The sequence below is a fragment of the Apteryx mantelli genome, chromosome 11, assembly GCF_036417845.1.
Source record: "Apteryx mantelli isolate bAptMan1 chromosome 11, bAptMan1.hap1, whole genome shotgun sequence".
Lineage (NCBI taxonomy): Eukaryota > Metazoa > Chordata > Aves > Apterygiformes > Apterygidae > Apteryx > Apteryx mantelli.
The window spans coordinates 6,127,883-6,145,106 of NC_089988.1; the positions used below are offsets into that span (position 1 = coordinate 6,127,883).

General features: G+C 52.0%; 1 protein-coding gene across 1 annotated transcript; it reads right to left on the reverse strand.

The window, feature by feature from the left end:
* Nucleotides 1-15,690: 15,690 nt before the first annotated feature.
* LOC136993108 (olfactory receptor 14C36-like) lies at nt 15,691-16,611 on the reverse strand (the record flags this gene model as incomplete). Its single annotated transcript, XM_067303122.1, has 1 exon — nt 15,691-16,611. A coding segment is annotated over exon 1 (921 nt), but the record flags the coding sequence as incomplete, so codon positions are not given.
* Between the last annotated feature and the right edge of the window lie 613 nt (nt 16,612-17,224).

The following is a 17,224-nucleotide window of genomic DNA, read 5'->3' on the forward strand; positions in this document are numbered from 1 at the left end:
GAGCTTAGACAAGCAGCTCCCATGCAGACACCTCTGTTGGGCACACTTCATTTTTTTGCAAGGGGAATCCCACCTCCTGTGTGTCTGTGGAGTTCACGGGAGGTAGCTGAATCCCACTGCATCCCAGGGGCTTCTAAACGGGCATGAGATGCCCAGACTAACTCATCTGAATGAAAACCTGAACCATGGGTGAATGACCTCCCTTCTTGTCCGCTTCTAGGTGTCCTGCCTAGTTAAGACATGGGAATATGGATTTCCAGGGTGCGATGTTTCCACCTCTCGTAGATAACCATCCTCTGATGAAACAAGGGACAATGCTGTAACTGGTCTCTCTGTATTGTTTCGAGAGGGACCATCAGTGATTATTTTAGTTTATTTAGTTTATATAGTTTATTTCCCAGGAGAAGGGAGCACAAGGGACAGAGAAATTCATGAGCTCAACTGGGCCACACTGTTGCTGAGTGAGGCCAGGCTCCTGGGATGGAGAGAGCTCATAGAAACTGGGCAGCACTGCCCAGAGCCAGCTGTGTGCAGGAGCAGCTCCTCTGCAAAGAGCAACAGGGCTCCGGGCACTGCCTGCTGCTGCTGACATGAGAGGAGACAAGGCAGAGAGAAGTGAAAGGCAGTGTGGAGTGGGAGGAGAGAGGAGAGCTCCTTGTGGGAGAAATCTTCACAGCCCTTTGCACAGTAAGTCTCTGGCTGCAGGGCAATGCTACTGAGGTTCCTGGAGGGGTCTTCTAAACCTATTTCATCCCATCACTGATAGGTTTTTTAAGGATCACTCTCCTTTGCAAAGGAGGGGGCGATGCTTCAGAGCAGGCATTCCCTGCCACACCGTCACAGGGACAGGGCATGCTGCTACTTTCTCCCAAGGACGGCTGCAGGGCTGTGAAGCTGGAATATGCACCCAGGTCTGCCCAGGGCTGTGATTCAGAGCAGTGTCCCTGCACCACAGAGAAAGGTGCAAAAAAGGCTACTTGAAAGGGAAGGAGCTTCCCTCCAGGGCTTTCAGTTTCCTAATGTTGGCAGGGAGAAAAAAGGAAAGAGTTTTGTGGTTTGGCAAGGAACTGGGACTCACTGACCTTCCGTCTCAGAGATCAGTAGGTCTGTGAGGAAGCTCAGCAAACCCTTTCAACCCCACCTCCATCTACAGCAGCACCTGCATCACCTTTATGGTCTTATCAGGGTTTATGTGACCTGCTCCTTAGGACCTGCGAGCACAGAGATGCCCTGGACAGTGCCCTGATCCAGGAGGTTTCTGTAGGGCAGAACTGCGCACACAGAGAGGGTGGGACAGGTTCTGTGAGTACCAACAGGGAAAAGATGTTGGGAGAGAGAAAGCTGCAGGCAGCAGGAACAGCCCCAGGCAGTAGAGATGGGCAGGGAGTGAGAGGGAAGCGCCAAGAGAATCATCATGGGAGGATGGATTTGGGCAAGTCATGGTCAGTGGTCAGTCCCTCCGATGCAGGCACCTTCCTCTGAGCAAGCTCCCTGTGTCTCCTCTCCCACGCAGCAGAGCCTCTGCCCTGACAGCCATGGGGTCCAGGGCATGAGCTGCCTTCTCTGCAGCCAGCCCTCCAGCAGAGGAGAGGTGCCCAACAAAGGGACTGAGAGTGAATGCCCTGTGATGTCTCTGCCTGCGAGGTGGCATGCCTAGCTGGTAAGGTGAAGGCTTTCCTGAGTTCCCATCTGTCTCTGTCTCCTTGCCTCCCTTGGCAGAAGGATCGTGGTGCTGCTCCTCATTTCCCCTCCTGTCCATGCTGCTCTTGTTCTTGTTCTTGGGTTCTCTGGGGTGGAAAGTTTCAGCTGCAGTTCAGACATGGATGCTACAAGTTGTGCAGCAGAGGGGTCTGCATGGGAATGCGGTTGCCCCAGCCCCCTTCTGACTTGTGGAGCTCCAGAAAGATGCAGTCAGTGGGGCTGGGAAATGTGCGGACTCTCCCTTAGGTAGAGCCCATCTCTGTGGCGGATGAATGGCACGGACTCAGGAGGGTTTGCATCCTGAGACATGTATTGTTTATTTCTGAGCATATTTAAAAAGTTAGCTGCTTCAGTGGTTTCACAGACACACTTTGCTAAGCCAATCATCATGCAGATTATGTCACAGGTAGCCAATCATTACACCGATCACGCATGCAGCGATCATGTCTTGTACCTTGCTACTTGTTTAGAGAAGCTGTCTTGCCCTTAACCTTGGTTCCCACTGGCTTCTGCTAGTTTATCTGTACTTTCTCAGGATGTATCATTCCCAGCTGCACCTGTGTCCTTGGGTATGTTTGCCTGAGGCTCCTGTTGCTTGCTACTTGCAACTTTCCACCAGTTTAACCCTGTCATGACCCTCCACACATCTCTAGTCCTAAGACTCCTTTGACTGTTTCCTTATAGTGTCCTGGCAGACTGCGTGCTGCCCTCTAGAAGGCACTGCTGTCTCATAGCACCTCTGTGATATCTGAGAGCCCCATGAGGAAGGTGCCGAGATGCTGAGAGTATGGAGATGGTGGTGGGAGGCTGTATATGGGCATCTGCAAAGAGCCCTGTGTGTCCTTGTCTAGAAGGGGAGTGTGCAGAGCTCCCTCAGGTGCCCAGAGAAAGGGTGAGAAGTTTGGAGCTGTGCACTTTGAAACTGGACTCGTGTGCTCTCAGTGGGGGCTGTTTTTTTCTAGGGCAACATGTATGAGTGTGATCATCCTCCAGCTGAAAGAGTTACAAGTACAAGACAGCTGGAAGGAGACTAATAGACAGACTAGCTGTCCTCACTCTGCACCAAGGGACAGTGAATCCGTTTTACTCAGGATTCAGTAGAAATGCCTAGGATTTCTACCTTTGAGGAACACTCCCCAGGGGTGACAAGGACATCTGAAAGAAAATAAAAAATGCCGGAAACTCTCTTCCTCAAACCTCATTCTTTAGAATTCAGAGTGAAGATGCTGAAAAGCCCTTCTACATGATGAGTGGATTTCACCTGACAGAAACTGTGAATTTCAGAGCCGGTCACCCCCGTTCCCCTGTACCTACTTCTTGACAGCAGGACTGTCTGCTCTGGAGCCCATGGGCAGAGGTCCCTGCACCTCACAGCACACTCAGCCAGTGCAAAGGGGAGCTCAAGCATGGGAGCTGCACAAAGGTCCTCTCATTAAAGAGAGAGGCAAAGTGGCGGGTTGTATGAGAACTGCAACATTTGGGGGGTTTTTTGCTTGAAAAGCCTCCGCTAACTTCTCAATGTCTTTTCTTCTTTGCACAGTCCCCCACGCCCAGAGATAGCAAAATGTCCAACAGCAGCTCCTACAACGAGTTCCTCCTCCTGGCATTTGCAGACACACGGGAGCTGCAGCTCTTGCACTTCTCGCTCTTCCTGGGCATCTACCTGGCTGCCCTCCTGGGCAACGGCCTCATCATCACAGCCATAGCCTGCAACCACCGCCTCCACACCCCCATGTACTTCTTCCTCCTCAACCTCTCCCTCCTCGACCTTGGCACCATCTCCTCCACTGTCCCCAAATCCATGGCCAATTCCCTGTGGGACACCAGGGCCATTTCCTACTCAGGATGTGCTGCTCAAGTCTTTGTTTTTGCCCTCTTGTTAGGAGGAGAGTATTGTCTTCTCACTGTCATGGCCTATGACCGCTATATTGCCATCTGCAGACCCCTGCACTATGGGACCCTCATGGGCAACAGGGCTTGTGTCAAAATGGCAGCAGCTGCTTGGGGCAGTGGTTTTCTCTATTCTGCGCTGCACACTGCTAACACATTTTCCATACCACTCTGTCAAGGCAACACAGTGGACCAGTTCTTCTGTGAAGTTCCCCAGATCCTCAAGCTCTCCTGCTCAGACGCCTACCTCAGGGAAGTTTGGCTTCTTGTGGTTAGTGCCTGCTTAGCCTTTGGATGTTTCGTTTTCATTGTGCTGTCCTATGTGCAGATCTTCACTGCTGTGCTGAGGATCCCCTCTGAGCAGGGACGACACAAAGCCTTTTCCACGTGCCTCCCTCACCTGGCCGTGTTCTCCCTGTTTGTCAGCACTGATCTGTTTGCCTACCTGAAGCCTCCCTCCCTCTCCTCACCAGCTCTGGATTTGGTGGTGGCTGTTCTGTATTCTGTGGTGCCTCCAGCAGTGAACCCCCTCATCTACAGCATGAGGAACAAGGAGCTCAAAGATGCCCTGAGGAAAGTGATTTCATGGACTTTTTTCAGAACTGGTAACATTGCCATTGCTCTCCACAAATGACTCCCCCTGCATCCCGTACCAGGACTGAGCTTTGTTTGTTCACTTTATTTTTATTATTACAATTTTTACTATTGTTAGTAGTACTTGTTACCATGTTGCTACACAAATGTTTGGGCTCATTCCACCTTTCCTGAGACTGCTCTGTCTCACCTGGTGCCTATTTAGGATTCTTTCCAACACTGGGTCAGAGCTGACTCCCTCACAGTATGTCTGTAATAAAGTAGGTTCTTGCAGGTGCAGTGCCTGAAGGCTGAGCTCTTTCTCCAAAGCTGCTCTCCCTTTTGCTCTGTCCCCAGCACATTTCCTTGAGACAATCTCACGCACCCTGCATGCTGGTTCTCACCCCAAAAGTCACCCCCAGACAAGGCTCCATGCCCAGTTGGAGGACCGGATGTCCAGCTGTGAGCCCTGGGAGGACAAGCCCTCTGCTGGGTCCTCTGCAGGGCTGTCAGGGAGCATGAAGAGGAGGTCCTGGGGCCATCTACTGGGCCTGTTGACCATCCTCCTCCCATGGGGGCCTCAAGCAGGCTGCCTCAGTGCAAAGTTCCAGCCCAGCTTGTTGCTGCATGAACAGAGATGAGAAGCTGCACCAGGGAACTCCTCCCAGACCCAGCCGCTTGTTCCAGCTTTTTCCAGCAGTGGCCATTCCCCACAGTCCTGGTGAGGGGTGATCTTTGAATGTGACCAGCTCTGTCTGCCTGCTGGGCTCAGCACCTGTACGGAGGGAATAGCCACCCTACCTGTCCTCTCTGCGGACTCAGACCTCAGAAGACCCCAGACAATGGCCTTCTGCTAACCCTGGGGGGACAGGATCAGGGCTGGGCAGGGGCTGATGGCTGGTGGAAGGCTGCCAGGCAGGAGGGCTGAGGGAGATGGGGCACCAAGGGCTGTCATGGGGAGCATGCTGGGGGGATGTTTCCCCACCCCAGAACACACCCTGTCCTGTGCAGTGCCTGCACAGTGGGGCCATGGGGACACATGCAGGGCAGCAGGGCTGGGTCAGTGGAGGGATGAGGCACAGATGGGAGCCTTGACACTCCAGAAGTTCCCAGCTGTCATGGAGGGGATTCGCAGCTGCTAGCAGGGTTGGCGGTTTCTCAAGGGCTACACCCACCAGCACCACCTGCCAGGACTTCCAGACCTAGTGCAGATGGTCAGTGCCCAGCAATGCAGCTCACACTGTCCCCCGTCCTGTGCCACTGTCCTCTCTCAGAAGCACTGCCAAGTGTGTCACTCCCTGCCCATGTGTGGAGAGGAGCTGCTGGAGGGCTTCTCTTCTCACGCCTGCTGCTCCAGCTCTGCGCTGACATCAGCCCACAGGCTCTGCCCTGGATCATGTTATGTCTCCATATGTTCTCCTCTGAGACCACGTAGGGATCTGCAGCACATAGCTCTGCTTGGAGCCGGCCACCACAGCCCGCCTGCATGGTTCAGGAGATCCCAGCAAGGCTGTGCTTGGAGGTGAGGCTGTGATTGTCCTCAGTCAAAGTTGGTGGGATGGTCTGGGTGGGGGCCAAGGGGAGGAAAGGACAAGAGACAACAAGCAGAAGATGCAGTAAGGGAAATTTCAAATGAGTTGAAGGAAAAAACAAAGAAATAACCACGGTACTTGAGTAGCACTGGGGCGGGGGACAGGACATCTTAAAAAACTCTCCTGGAGAAAGCACCTACCAACCTGATCTATCTGTCAAGTTAGCCCAGCTCAGAGCAGATCATGGTCCTGGAGATCTCTGGTGGTCCCTCCCAACCCAAATCCTTTAGGAGGAAGAGGCTGGAAAGTGGAGTCCTTGGCAGGGGATATTGTTGTGGGTTTCAGGCCTTGCTGGCATTTGTACTGCCTCAGAGTCACAGTGAGTGAGTTCATCCTCAGAAGGAGTCTCTGCTCCATGGACAACAGGAGTCAAACCAGTGCCGGGAGATTACAGGGAAGTTCTCAGGAACACACCAGGCATTCAGGCCCTTTGTCTGCTGAGGTGTCCCCAGACCAGCTCTTTGCATCCTGGGTCTGAAGGGCTGAGAAATCTTTAGAGCCAGAGCAGATTGCAGTCCCATCTCCTGGACTCACAGGTTACAGGGCATCAGCAGGGCTGTCCTGGCTGCAGGGAGGGAATCAGTGCCTGGGGCATGAGCAGATCCCCCTCTGACCTCCCCTCTCTCTTCACACCCTGGAGCAGAGATCGCGTTTCCCATGTTGGCCCTCCCTGATGGGCTGTATTCCCAGCTGGAGGGGACGCAGGCTTCACACTGGGGAAATGCAGGAGAGCCCAGTGTCATCTAGAGGAGCAGGGTCCCACCATACCTGCTGCCTGGCCAGGGCTTCAGGCTGCAGACCCCACTCTGTTCCCCACACACCTCCTGCCTGGGGCTGGAGGGTGCCCAGCAGCAAGGCAGGCATGCCTCTGGCTCTGGTGCCATTGGTGTTAGAGAATATCGGGCTGAAGCTGTCTAGAATTAAACATTTAGCATAACTTGCTTAGCATTAGTAGCTAAATTTGCTGAAGCCTTAGGTCTCAAGATGTGGACTTTCACCTAGATATGGTGAACTTTTACCTAGATAAGTAAAAGGGGGCCCCAGAGCCACTTCAAGCCAGAGAGATAAAGTTGTTCACGGACAGCAGGAGTAGCAATCTTGAAGATAAGAAAAGCAGCAGCCTGCCTAGAGACAATGAAGGGGCCCAGTGAAGAAGAGGAAGACCCCAGATCTAACTATCACTATTGGTCCAAACTATCACTTGAGGGGTGGGGAATTTAGATTGTAAGGGTATAATTGCCCAGGGATTTCTTTGTTCGGGGTGCCTCTTCGGAGGCACCCAGCTCGAGCTGTAATTACCACACGTGTATCATTAAATGTTATTTCTCTCCAATCTGACTTCAAACTTCTGCCTCAGTGGGAACCTAGGGTCGGACGCTGTTATGGTGGCCGGCGAGCCTAATTTTCCATAATAACTTAATCCTCCTCTACAAAGGGAAAGTCTTCCTTTCTCCAGACTTTCTCTCTTGTCTCCAGGGCAAGTCTAGAAGAGCAGACAACCAGATGGGTAAAAAGGTGCTTGGATGACCAGAGGCTCCGAGGGCAGTGGTGAATGGGTAGTACTCTTCGTGGAGGCCAGGGAGAAGTGGAGCACCACAGGAATCTCCAGGAACTTGTCCTGTTTATCATCATCTGTATCAGTTACACGGAGGAGGCAACACTCATCATGCTTGTAGATGACCCCTAAATGGAGGTGAGGGTGTGGGGGGTTCAGTCAGGAAGCTCATGGAATTCAACAAGGACAAATGCCAGGTCTTGCACCTGCGATAAAGCAACACCCCACAGTGGCACAGGCTGGGGCCTGAGGGCCTGGGGAGCAGCTCTGTGGAAAAGGACATGAGGGTGCTGGGGGACAGGAGGCAAAACATGAGGCAGCAGCGTTCCCTGGCAGCAAAGAAGGCCAGAAGCATTGTGGGCTGTATGAGCAGGAGCACAGGCAGGAGGTCAAGGGAAATGGTGATCGCCTTCTAGTCAGTATTCATTAGAGCGCATCTAGAACGCTGCATCCAGGTTTGGGTTCCCAGAACAAGAAAAGGTTGATAACTGGGAGCGAGTTTGGCCGAGGGCCCTCATAACAGTCAGGGAGCTGGAGCACTTGCCTTGTGAGGAAGAATTGGAACTTGTTGCCCTGACAGCGCTGTGCAGTCTCCTCCTTTAGAGGTTTCCAAGACCAGGCTGGATGAAGCCCAGAGCAACCTGCTCTGACCCCAGAGATGACCCTGCTGAGAGCAAGCAGATTGGGCTAGAGACCCCCTGAGGTCCCTTCCACCCTGAAGGAGTGCATGGCTCTTCCCACTCTCAATCTTCTCTTGTGGATGTCAGGGAAAGAGTGCAGGTGCCCTAAGACAGTGGAAGCAGGCCAGCTTTCTTGTCCTCTTCCAGTCAGAGGTATTCAGATGCAGGCCTTCTTGGCAGGAATCCCCAAGACAGCCCTGATCAATCCTTTGCTTCATTTGGAATTTCCTTGTTTTTTTCTTCCATTCCTTCTAAGTCTGTCTCTTTTACCACCCTGATCCTGTCCCATAAAGCCCACCCCACCCTACCTTACCCTTAACTCATTGGCGCTGGCTTGTTTTATTTGGTTGGTTAGTAGGTTGGTTTATTTATTTTTTTTTGTGTGTGTGATTTGGACAACAGATACATCATGGAGATTTACAAGAGAAGTGTCAAGTCCTGTGCCTCAGTGGGAATAACTCCATCCATGAGGAGAGGTTGAGAGACCTGGGCTTCCTTATCCTACTGAAGTGGTGGCAAAGGGCAGTAGACTATTAGCCTGTGACTGCTTGAAGGGTGGTTTCAGAGATGATGGAGCTTTTCTTGGCAGTGGGAACCAGCATGTGAAGGAGAAGGAGCCACAAAGTGCATCTTGAGAGGTTCAGACTGGATTTCAGGTCAAAAGAATGTCACTCATAGCGTAGTGCTGAGGTGCAACAGGTCACCCAGAGGGAGTCTGTGATCAGCCCCTGCCTTTGTGTTTCAAGGAAAAGCAAGGGAGGACAGGAAGACATCAGGAGAGGTGGGGAGATCCCAGGGTGAGAGCAAGGTGGGGAAGCAGCTTGGGTGTGTACAGGCTGCAGGGAAAGAGGCACAGGCATGGGAAAGCATAGGACAGCCTGTGGTGGAGATGGCCGAGGGCACTGCCAAGGCTGAAAGCTCCCAACACAGCTAGGTTTTTGTCCTCTTGGCCATGGCTGTTGTCTCTGACACCGAGGCCTATGAGGAGACGCTGTTTCCGTAAAGCACTGCGGCCTTGCTGCCTCCTTGTCCCTTGGGAGTCCAGGAGGTGCCATATCATGGTCCTGCACTTAGCGTTGTGCACCCCCACCCTCACACTGCCCCCAGGAAGAGCCCTGAGCAATGCGTGATGGAAAGCATCACCCTACCCAGGGACTGGCTGTCAGGGCCTGTCACTCTGCTTGATAACACACATCAAGGTTGACTTGGCATCACAGCCACCCTCACATTGCCTTTGCCTACCTGCAATCAGGGCCTCCAACTTTCTGCTCTAATCAGCCCCTGGGGAGCTTTTGTTGGTAATGACCCTCACTGGGACCCATTAACACTCCAAGAAACTTGGGATTTTCTTCTGACTTTAACTTCCTGAGAGGTTGCTTCAGTCTCTTCTCAGCATCTGAAGTTCATGGGCTCAGCCCCAAATATACCCAAGGGGTCATTAAAATGCAAAAAAAAAACCCTAAGACCTCTTTCCATAACTTTCTTCACTTTGTCAGTTCTTGTGTGGTTAACTGGAAAGTTTGCAGGAGTGTATTGAAATTAGGAAGATTTCAATGAGCACCTGAAAAAGAAAGATATCTGCCCCTTAAGCTTTCTTCACTCTCACTTTTCAGAATAAGTCATACCCTCATTCCCCAATTCATAGTGACCCACAGTGTCTCCTAACAAAGTCTGGACATGTAGGCAAAGAAATATATTTGATAGGAGATGTGTACGGACACCCTTCCTCGCCAGCTCCCCAGCCCTGCCATTTCCCTCAGCAGCCACTGGGGACTTCACATCACCCTTGTGAAAAGCGAACCTTTTTCCACTCAAGGCTGTAGCTGAATGTTACAGCTCATGTCCACCAATTCCCACCTGCTTTCCTTCGAGAACTAGCTGCAAGCAGACACAGAAGGGTTTTTCTTAATACCAAACAAACAAAAATAAATTTTGGAACAGTTTAATAAAAGATACAAGACACTCCTCAACTGCATGTCAAGTCCAAGCTGCCTCCAGTGAGGTCCACTGCCCACAAGGCATAACCTTCCTTGAAATATTTCTGACAGATAGATTAGAAGGGATAGACCAAAACACAACAAAGGAGGTGGCTAAAGAGACAAGGAGACTGCTGAAAGACGAGGCAAGCTTCAGACTCCCAGCAGCTCAGAGCAGCAACTGGAGAGTTGAGAGGTACCTGAAAAGATAAAGAGCAAGGGGAGAAGGAAAACTGGGAAACTATGGAAAGTGCATATGTCCTGAGAGTCTGATGCAAAGATGCCTTTAGAAATGACCATTTTAATCAGGACATGTGGAAATATGTGAGAGATCACTGAGACTACATGCACAGCCTAATATGCAGAGCAGGGGAAACACAAGGTCAAGGGCACATCGATATTTCTTCTCCCGCAATTAATACCCCTCCCGAAGATGTCCACTCCTTCAGCATGTTCATTGAAGTAGACTAAAATAATCACCAATGGGCCCTCTCTAAGCACTGAAGGAAGACTGATTCCAGCATTACCAATTGTCTCATCAGAGGATGGTTATGTGCAAGAGGTGGAAATGTCCAACTCTGGAAGCCCCGATTCCCATCTCTTAACTAGGCAGGACACATAGAACAGGGCAAGAAGGGAGCTCATTGACATCTCGCCATACTCCCTTTTCATTCCCTGCATGGTCAACAAAGTGTGACTTCATTTTTGGGGACAATAAGGAGGAGGCTGATCTCATCCCAGGCCAGACCCCATCAGTGCAGATGTCTCTGTCAAATCCAGTTCTCTTGACTTCCCTTTCTTGTCCAAAGAGGGAACTCAGCTGATTTGCTTTGAGATACATTTCCTAATGCCAAGATAAGGTCCCGCAGGAGCCGCCTCCAAAATTTCCAGCTCCACATGGCAACACAGCTACCCCAGGGCATCTCAGGCAGCAATAGCCTCTCTCTGTGGTCAAATGAATCAGGCCCCAAAAGTAGATCCTAGTCATAAGTTGAGATCTTCTCAAAAAATAACTCACTGCAACAATTGACAAGAAATCCTCGTTTCCAAAACTTCACACAATTTTTACCATTGCCATATATTTTTTTCTGTCTTATTAATTGGCAGCACCATGTTCATGAACTACAGGAATTAGCCTGTCTATGTGAATGTATTTTTATATTTATATATATATATATATAAATATATATACACACAGACACATTATTCATCAAAATGCATTTGCTACCAACACTTGGAATGGAGAATCTTTGTTCGGACGAACTGCTTTATCTAAACTGTCATGTTTCAGCTCTCTTCTTCTGCCTCTCTGTCCTTTCTTCTTCCTCTAAATATTCTTTCTTTACAGAGCCCTCCAGGGAAAGATTCACTGAATCACAGCACTTAGGGTGGGGGAGACCTCTGGACGTCACCTAGTCCCAGCCGCCCTGGTCAATGCAGAGGGAACTAGATGAGGTTGCCCAGGGGCTCTCCCCATTTATGCATTGGCCACAAGGGTGCTGAGAGTGCGCTCCATCCATTCTGCAGACCATTCATAAAGGTGTTAAACAGTCCTGGCCCACATGTTGATCACTGAGGAATACCACTAGTAACCGGCTGCCACTTGGAACTTGCACCACTGATGACAGCGTTTCAGCCTGATGGTCCAGCCTATCTTCCACCTGCCTTATGATCCATTGATCCAGGGCAGAACTCAACAATTTGCCTATAACAAGATTCTGGGGGACTGTGCCAAAGGCCTTGCTAAAGTGAAGGTTCACAGAATCCCCTGCTTTCCTCTTGTGCACACAGGCATTCATCCTATGGTAGAAGGCAATCAGGTTGGTCAGGCATGCTTTCCATTTCCCCTTCGTCAATGCATGCTGCCTCTTCCAGGCCTTCTCCTTCCTATGCTTGGAGATGGTTTCCAGGAGGATTTGCTCCATCCCCTTCCAGGGACTGAGATGAAGATGATGTTCCCCAGATTCTCCCTCCTGCCCTCCTGCAAAACGGCTGCGATGTCTGCCTTTTCCCAGTCATCAGGAACCTTCCTGATTACCCTGACATTTCATAGACAGTTGGGATCAGCATTGCAGTGACCCCAGCCACCTCTCCCTGCATCCTGGGGTGCTCCCCGTCTGGTCCTGTGGACCTGTGTGTGCCCACTGGGCAAAAGTCCACCCCAGCTGCATTGTCCTCTACCAGGGGTGAGGCTTTGCTAACACAGATGCTGCCAAAGGACTCAGGGACCAGGGAGGCCTGGCAGTAGACAAGACTAGGAAAAGACAAAGTAAAAGAGGCAATGAGGTCCTCAGCCTTTCCCCTGTCTTTCTCACTGTGTCCCCTACCCCACTGAGGAGGGACACCACATTTTCCTTGTCTGGCTGCCTCGTGCTACCCATGTACTTATAGAAGCCCTTCAGGTTACCCTCCCCATCCATTCCTAGCTCTACCTCCAGCTCCAGCTCCACCCGAGCTTTGGCTTGCCTAACTACAACCCAAACAGGATGAAATCTTCTCTGCTGCAGTGCAGGGTGGTGATTCCTTCTATTCCTCTTGCCTCTCCACCATCTCACAGTCACTGCAGTGACAGTCAACCTCCAAATTCACATCCCCATCCAGCCCGAGCTTCAGGCAAGAAACCAAGGGGAGGATGGCACCATCTACTTAGAGGCACAAACTATAGAGGTACAGAAATCACATTGCAGAAAAGCCTGCTCTTCTCCCCTCACCCCTGAGGGGATCCAGGCAATGGCCCTTCAAGGGGTTAAAGACAGATGCAAAGAATTTCCGTTGTAATGTAGATATGCCTGAGGCAGTGCCTCCCAGGCTGCCCTTAGAGTCAACGGGGAGGGGGAGGTGTTCACCTGCCTTCTTTTAGATGGTCACATAAAGCACAAGGACTCCTGTCCCAGAGACATTTGCTCTGTGCTTTAAATGGGGCCTTATATCATAGACTTTCAGGATAATTCAGGTTAAAGGGACCACAGGAGGCCTATAGTGCAATGTGCTGCTCAAAGCAGGGTCAGATAGAGGGTCAGAAAGCAAAAAAATGCTCCTGCCAAGGAACCTCTGGGGGTGATAGAGAAGGAGAAGACAGTAGAGGGTTGATAGTGAGATCCCATGGACAAAAGGGTCTCCTTCTTCCCCTTCTCCAGAGAATGAAATCCTCAGCTCTCCAGAGGGAAGAAGCTGGGACACGAGCTTTGCCACTAACATGGAGGCAGAGAATCTGTTGCGTACCTTACAGGTTGGTGCAAAGGCCACCACCTCAATGGCACCAGAGCCCCAGGCATGCCTGCCTTGCTGCTGGGTACCCTGCAGCCCCAGGCAGGAGGTGTGCGGGGAACAGAGTGGGGTCTGCAACCTGCAGCCCTGGCCAGGCAGCAGGTGTGGTGGGACCCTGCTCCTCTAGATGAGACTGGGCTCTCCTGCATTTCCCCAGTGGGAAGCCTGCCTCCCCTCCACCTGGGAATACAGCCCGGCACAGAGGGCCAACGTGGGAAACACAGTCTTTGTTCCGGGGTGTGAAGAGAGAGGGGAGGGCAGAGGGGGATCTGCTCATGCCCCAGGCACTGATTCCCTCCCTGCAGCCAGGACAGCCCTGCTGATGCCCTGTAACCTGTGGGCCCAGAATGGGTGACTCCAATCTGCTCTGACTCTAAAGATTTCTCAGTCCTTAAGACCCAGGATGCAAAGCACCAGTCTGGGGACACCTCAGCAGTCAAAGGGCCTGAATGACTGGTGTGTTCCTGAGAACATTTCTGCAGTCTCCCAGCAGTGGTTTGACTCCTGTTGTCCATGGAGCAGAGACTCCTTCTGAGGATGAACTTGCTCACTATGTGACTCTGAGGACAGGCTTGACCAGGCAATCCAAATGCCAGCAAGGCCTCAACCCCACCACAGTCTCCTCTGCCCCTCACTCTGCCTTCCAGCCCCTTCCTCCTAGAGGATTTGGGTTGGGAGGGACCACCAGAGATCTCCAGGAGCGTGATCTCCTCTGAGCTGGGCTAACTTGACAGTTAGATCAGGTTAGTAAGTGTTTTCTCTAGGAGAGTTTTTAAACATCTCCTGTCCACTGCCCCAGTGCTGCTCAACTACCATGGTTATTTCTTTGTTTTTTCCTTCAACTCATTTGAAATTTCCCTTCCTGCATCTTCTGCTTGTTGTCTCTTGTCCTTTCCTCCCCTTGGTCCCCAGACAGACCATCTCACCAACTTTGACTGAGGACAAACACAGCCTCACCTCCAAGCACAGCCTTGCTGAGATCTCCTGGGACCAGGCAGGCAGTCTGTGGTGGCCAGCTCCAAGCAGAGCTAAGCGCTGCAGGTCCCTACATGGTCTCAGATGAGAGCTAAAGGAGTCATAACATGACCAAGGCAGAGCCTGTGGGGTGATGCCAGGGCGGAGCTGGGGCAGCAGGTGTGAGAAGAGAAGCCCTCCAGCAGCTCCTCTCCAAACCTGGTCAGGGAGTTATGCACCTAGTGGTGCTCCTGAGAGAGGATGGTGACACAGGACAGGGGGCACCATGAGCTGCATTGCTGGGCACTGACCATCTGTGCTGGGTCTGGGAGTCCTGGCAGGCGGTGCCAGTGGCTGCAGCCCCTGAGAAACCCCCGACCCTGCTAGCAGCAATGAGTCCCCTCCATGACCATTGGGAGCTTCTGGAGTGTCATGGCTCTGATCTGCCTCCTCTCCCTTTGCTGGCCCAGCCCTGCTGCCCTCCATGTGGCCCCATGGCCCCACTGCACAGACACTGCACAGGACAGGGTGTGTTCAGGGGTAGGGAAGTGTCCTCCAGGCATGGTCTCCTTGACAGCCTTCAGTGCCCTGTCCCCCAAAGCCCTCCTGAAGCCTCCCACCAGTCCCCAGGTCCTGCTCAGCCCTGATTCTGTCCCCCGGAGTTAGCAGAAGTCCATGCTCCAGGGTCTGCTGGTGTCTCAGCCCAAAGGGAGAGGCCAGGCAGGACTGACCATTATCCCCATACAGGTGCTGAGCCCAGCAGGGAGACAGAGCCAGTCACATTCAAAGATCACATCTCTCCAGGACCATGGGGAAAGGCCAGTGCTGGAAATAGCTGTATGAAAGGCTGGGGGTGTGAGGAGTTTCCTGGGGCAGTTTCTCCTCTCTGTTTATGCAGCAACAAGCTGGGATGGATCTGTGTTCTGACAGACACTGTTTGAGGGTCCCCCATGGGAGGAGGATGGTCTACAGGCCCAGGAGATGACCCCAGGACCTCCTCTTCATGCTCCCTGACAGCCCTGCAGAGGACCCAGCAGAGGCCTCGTCCTCCCAGGGATAACAGCTGGACATCCAGTCCTTCAGCTGGGCATGGAGCCTTGTCTAGGGGTGACTTTTGTGGTAAGGAACAGCATGTGGGGTGGGGGAGATTGTCTGAAGGAAATGTGCTGGGGACACGACATAAGGGACAGCAGCTTTGGAGGAAGAGCCCAGCCTTAAAGGCAGTGCACTTGGAAGAACCTACTTTATTACAGAGATACTGTGAGGGAGTCAGCTCTGACCCAGTGTTAGACACAACTTTATATGGGCACCAGGTGAGACAGAGCAGTCTCAGTAAAGGTGGAATGAATTCAAGCATTTGTGCAGCAACATGGTGACAAATAATAATAACAACAGAAATAGTAGTAATAATAAAAATAAAGTGAACAAACAAAGCTCAGTCCTGGTATGGGACAGAGGGGGAGTCATTTGTGGAGAGCAATGGCAATGTTACCACTGCTGAAAAATGTCCAGGAAATCACTTTCCTCAGGGCATCTTTGAGCTCCTTGTTCCTCATGCTGTAGATGAGGGGGTTCACTGTTGGAGGCACCACCGCGTACAGAACAGCCACCACCAGATCCAGAGCTGGGGAGGAGATGGAGGGGGGCTTGAGGTAGGCAAACATGTCAGTGATGATGAACAGGGAGACCACAGCCAGGTGAGGGAGGCACATGGAAAAGGCTTTGTGTCGTCCCTGCTCAGAGGGCATCCTCAGCACAGCAGTGAAGATCTGCACGTAGGACACCACAATGAAAATGAAACACCCCAAAGATAAAGAGGCAGTAACCACAATAAGCCCAGCTTCCCTGCGGTAGGAGTCTGAGCAGGAGAGCTTGAGGATTTGTGGGATTTCACAGAAGAACTGGTCCACTGTGTTGCCTTGGCAGAGTGGTATGGAAAATGTGTTAGCAGTGTGCAGGAGAGCATTGAGAATACCACTGGCCCAGACAGCTGCTGCCATTCTGACACAGCCTCTGTTGCCCATGAGGGTCTCATAGTGCAGATGTTTGCAGATGGCAAGAAAGCGGTCATAGGCCATTGCTGTGAGAAGACAATACTCTCCTCCAAAGAAGAAGACAAAGAGAAAGGTCTGGGCAACACATCCTGAGTAGGAAATGGCCCTGGTGTCCCACAGGGAATTGGCCATGGATTTGGGGACAGTGGTGGAGATGGTGCCAAGGTCGAGGAGGGAGAGGTTGAGGAGGAAGAAGTACATGGGGGTGTGGAGGCGGTGGTTGCAGGCTACGGCAGCGATGATGAGGCCATTGCCCAGGAGGACAGCCAGGTAGATGCCCAGGAAGAGCGAGAAGTGCAAGAGCTGCAGCTCCCTCGTGTCCACAAATGACAAGAGGAGAAACTCATCGGGGGAGCTGCCGTTGGGCATTTGCTCTGTTGGGGCACTGGTGGACTGTCCAAGGAGGAAAAGACAGTGGCAAGTTAGAGCAGGCTTCTCTGAGCCAAACCCACTCTGTGTCTCATAGAAACCCCCACCTTTCCTCTGCCCTTTACCTTCGCTCAGCTCCCTTTCTGCAGCTCTCTTTACACTGGCTGAGGGTGCCATGCAGAGCAGGGGCCTCTGCCCATGGGCTCCAGAGGAGTCAGTCCTGCTCTGTCGGGAGGGTGTAAATGAAGGTGTCAAAATGACCCTGCTATGTGGTGGGATACCTGGGGATGGGAGGTGGGAGCAGGGGACTTGGTCCAGGTTCCAGTGGGAAGTTTCTCTGTTTCCCATGATGAGAGCTGAATACAGCTGCATCTGAAAGAGAAGATCCTTGTGAGGGATTCATCTGCCCCAGCCTTGCCCTCTTTATCAGAGGTGTCTGTATCTGAATCAGTCACACCAGCTGCCACTCCAGCAAGGCAGAGAAACAGTCAAGTGAAGGCAGGGGGTGACCTGACCCTTTCTAGATGTCTCTGTCCCAGAGAGATAGACCCTGCCCTCACACCAGTTTACCATCTGCACCCTTCCTGCAGGCACTGCAGAGAGAATGGGAAGT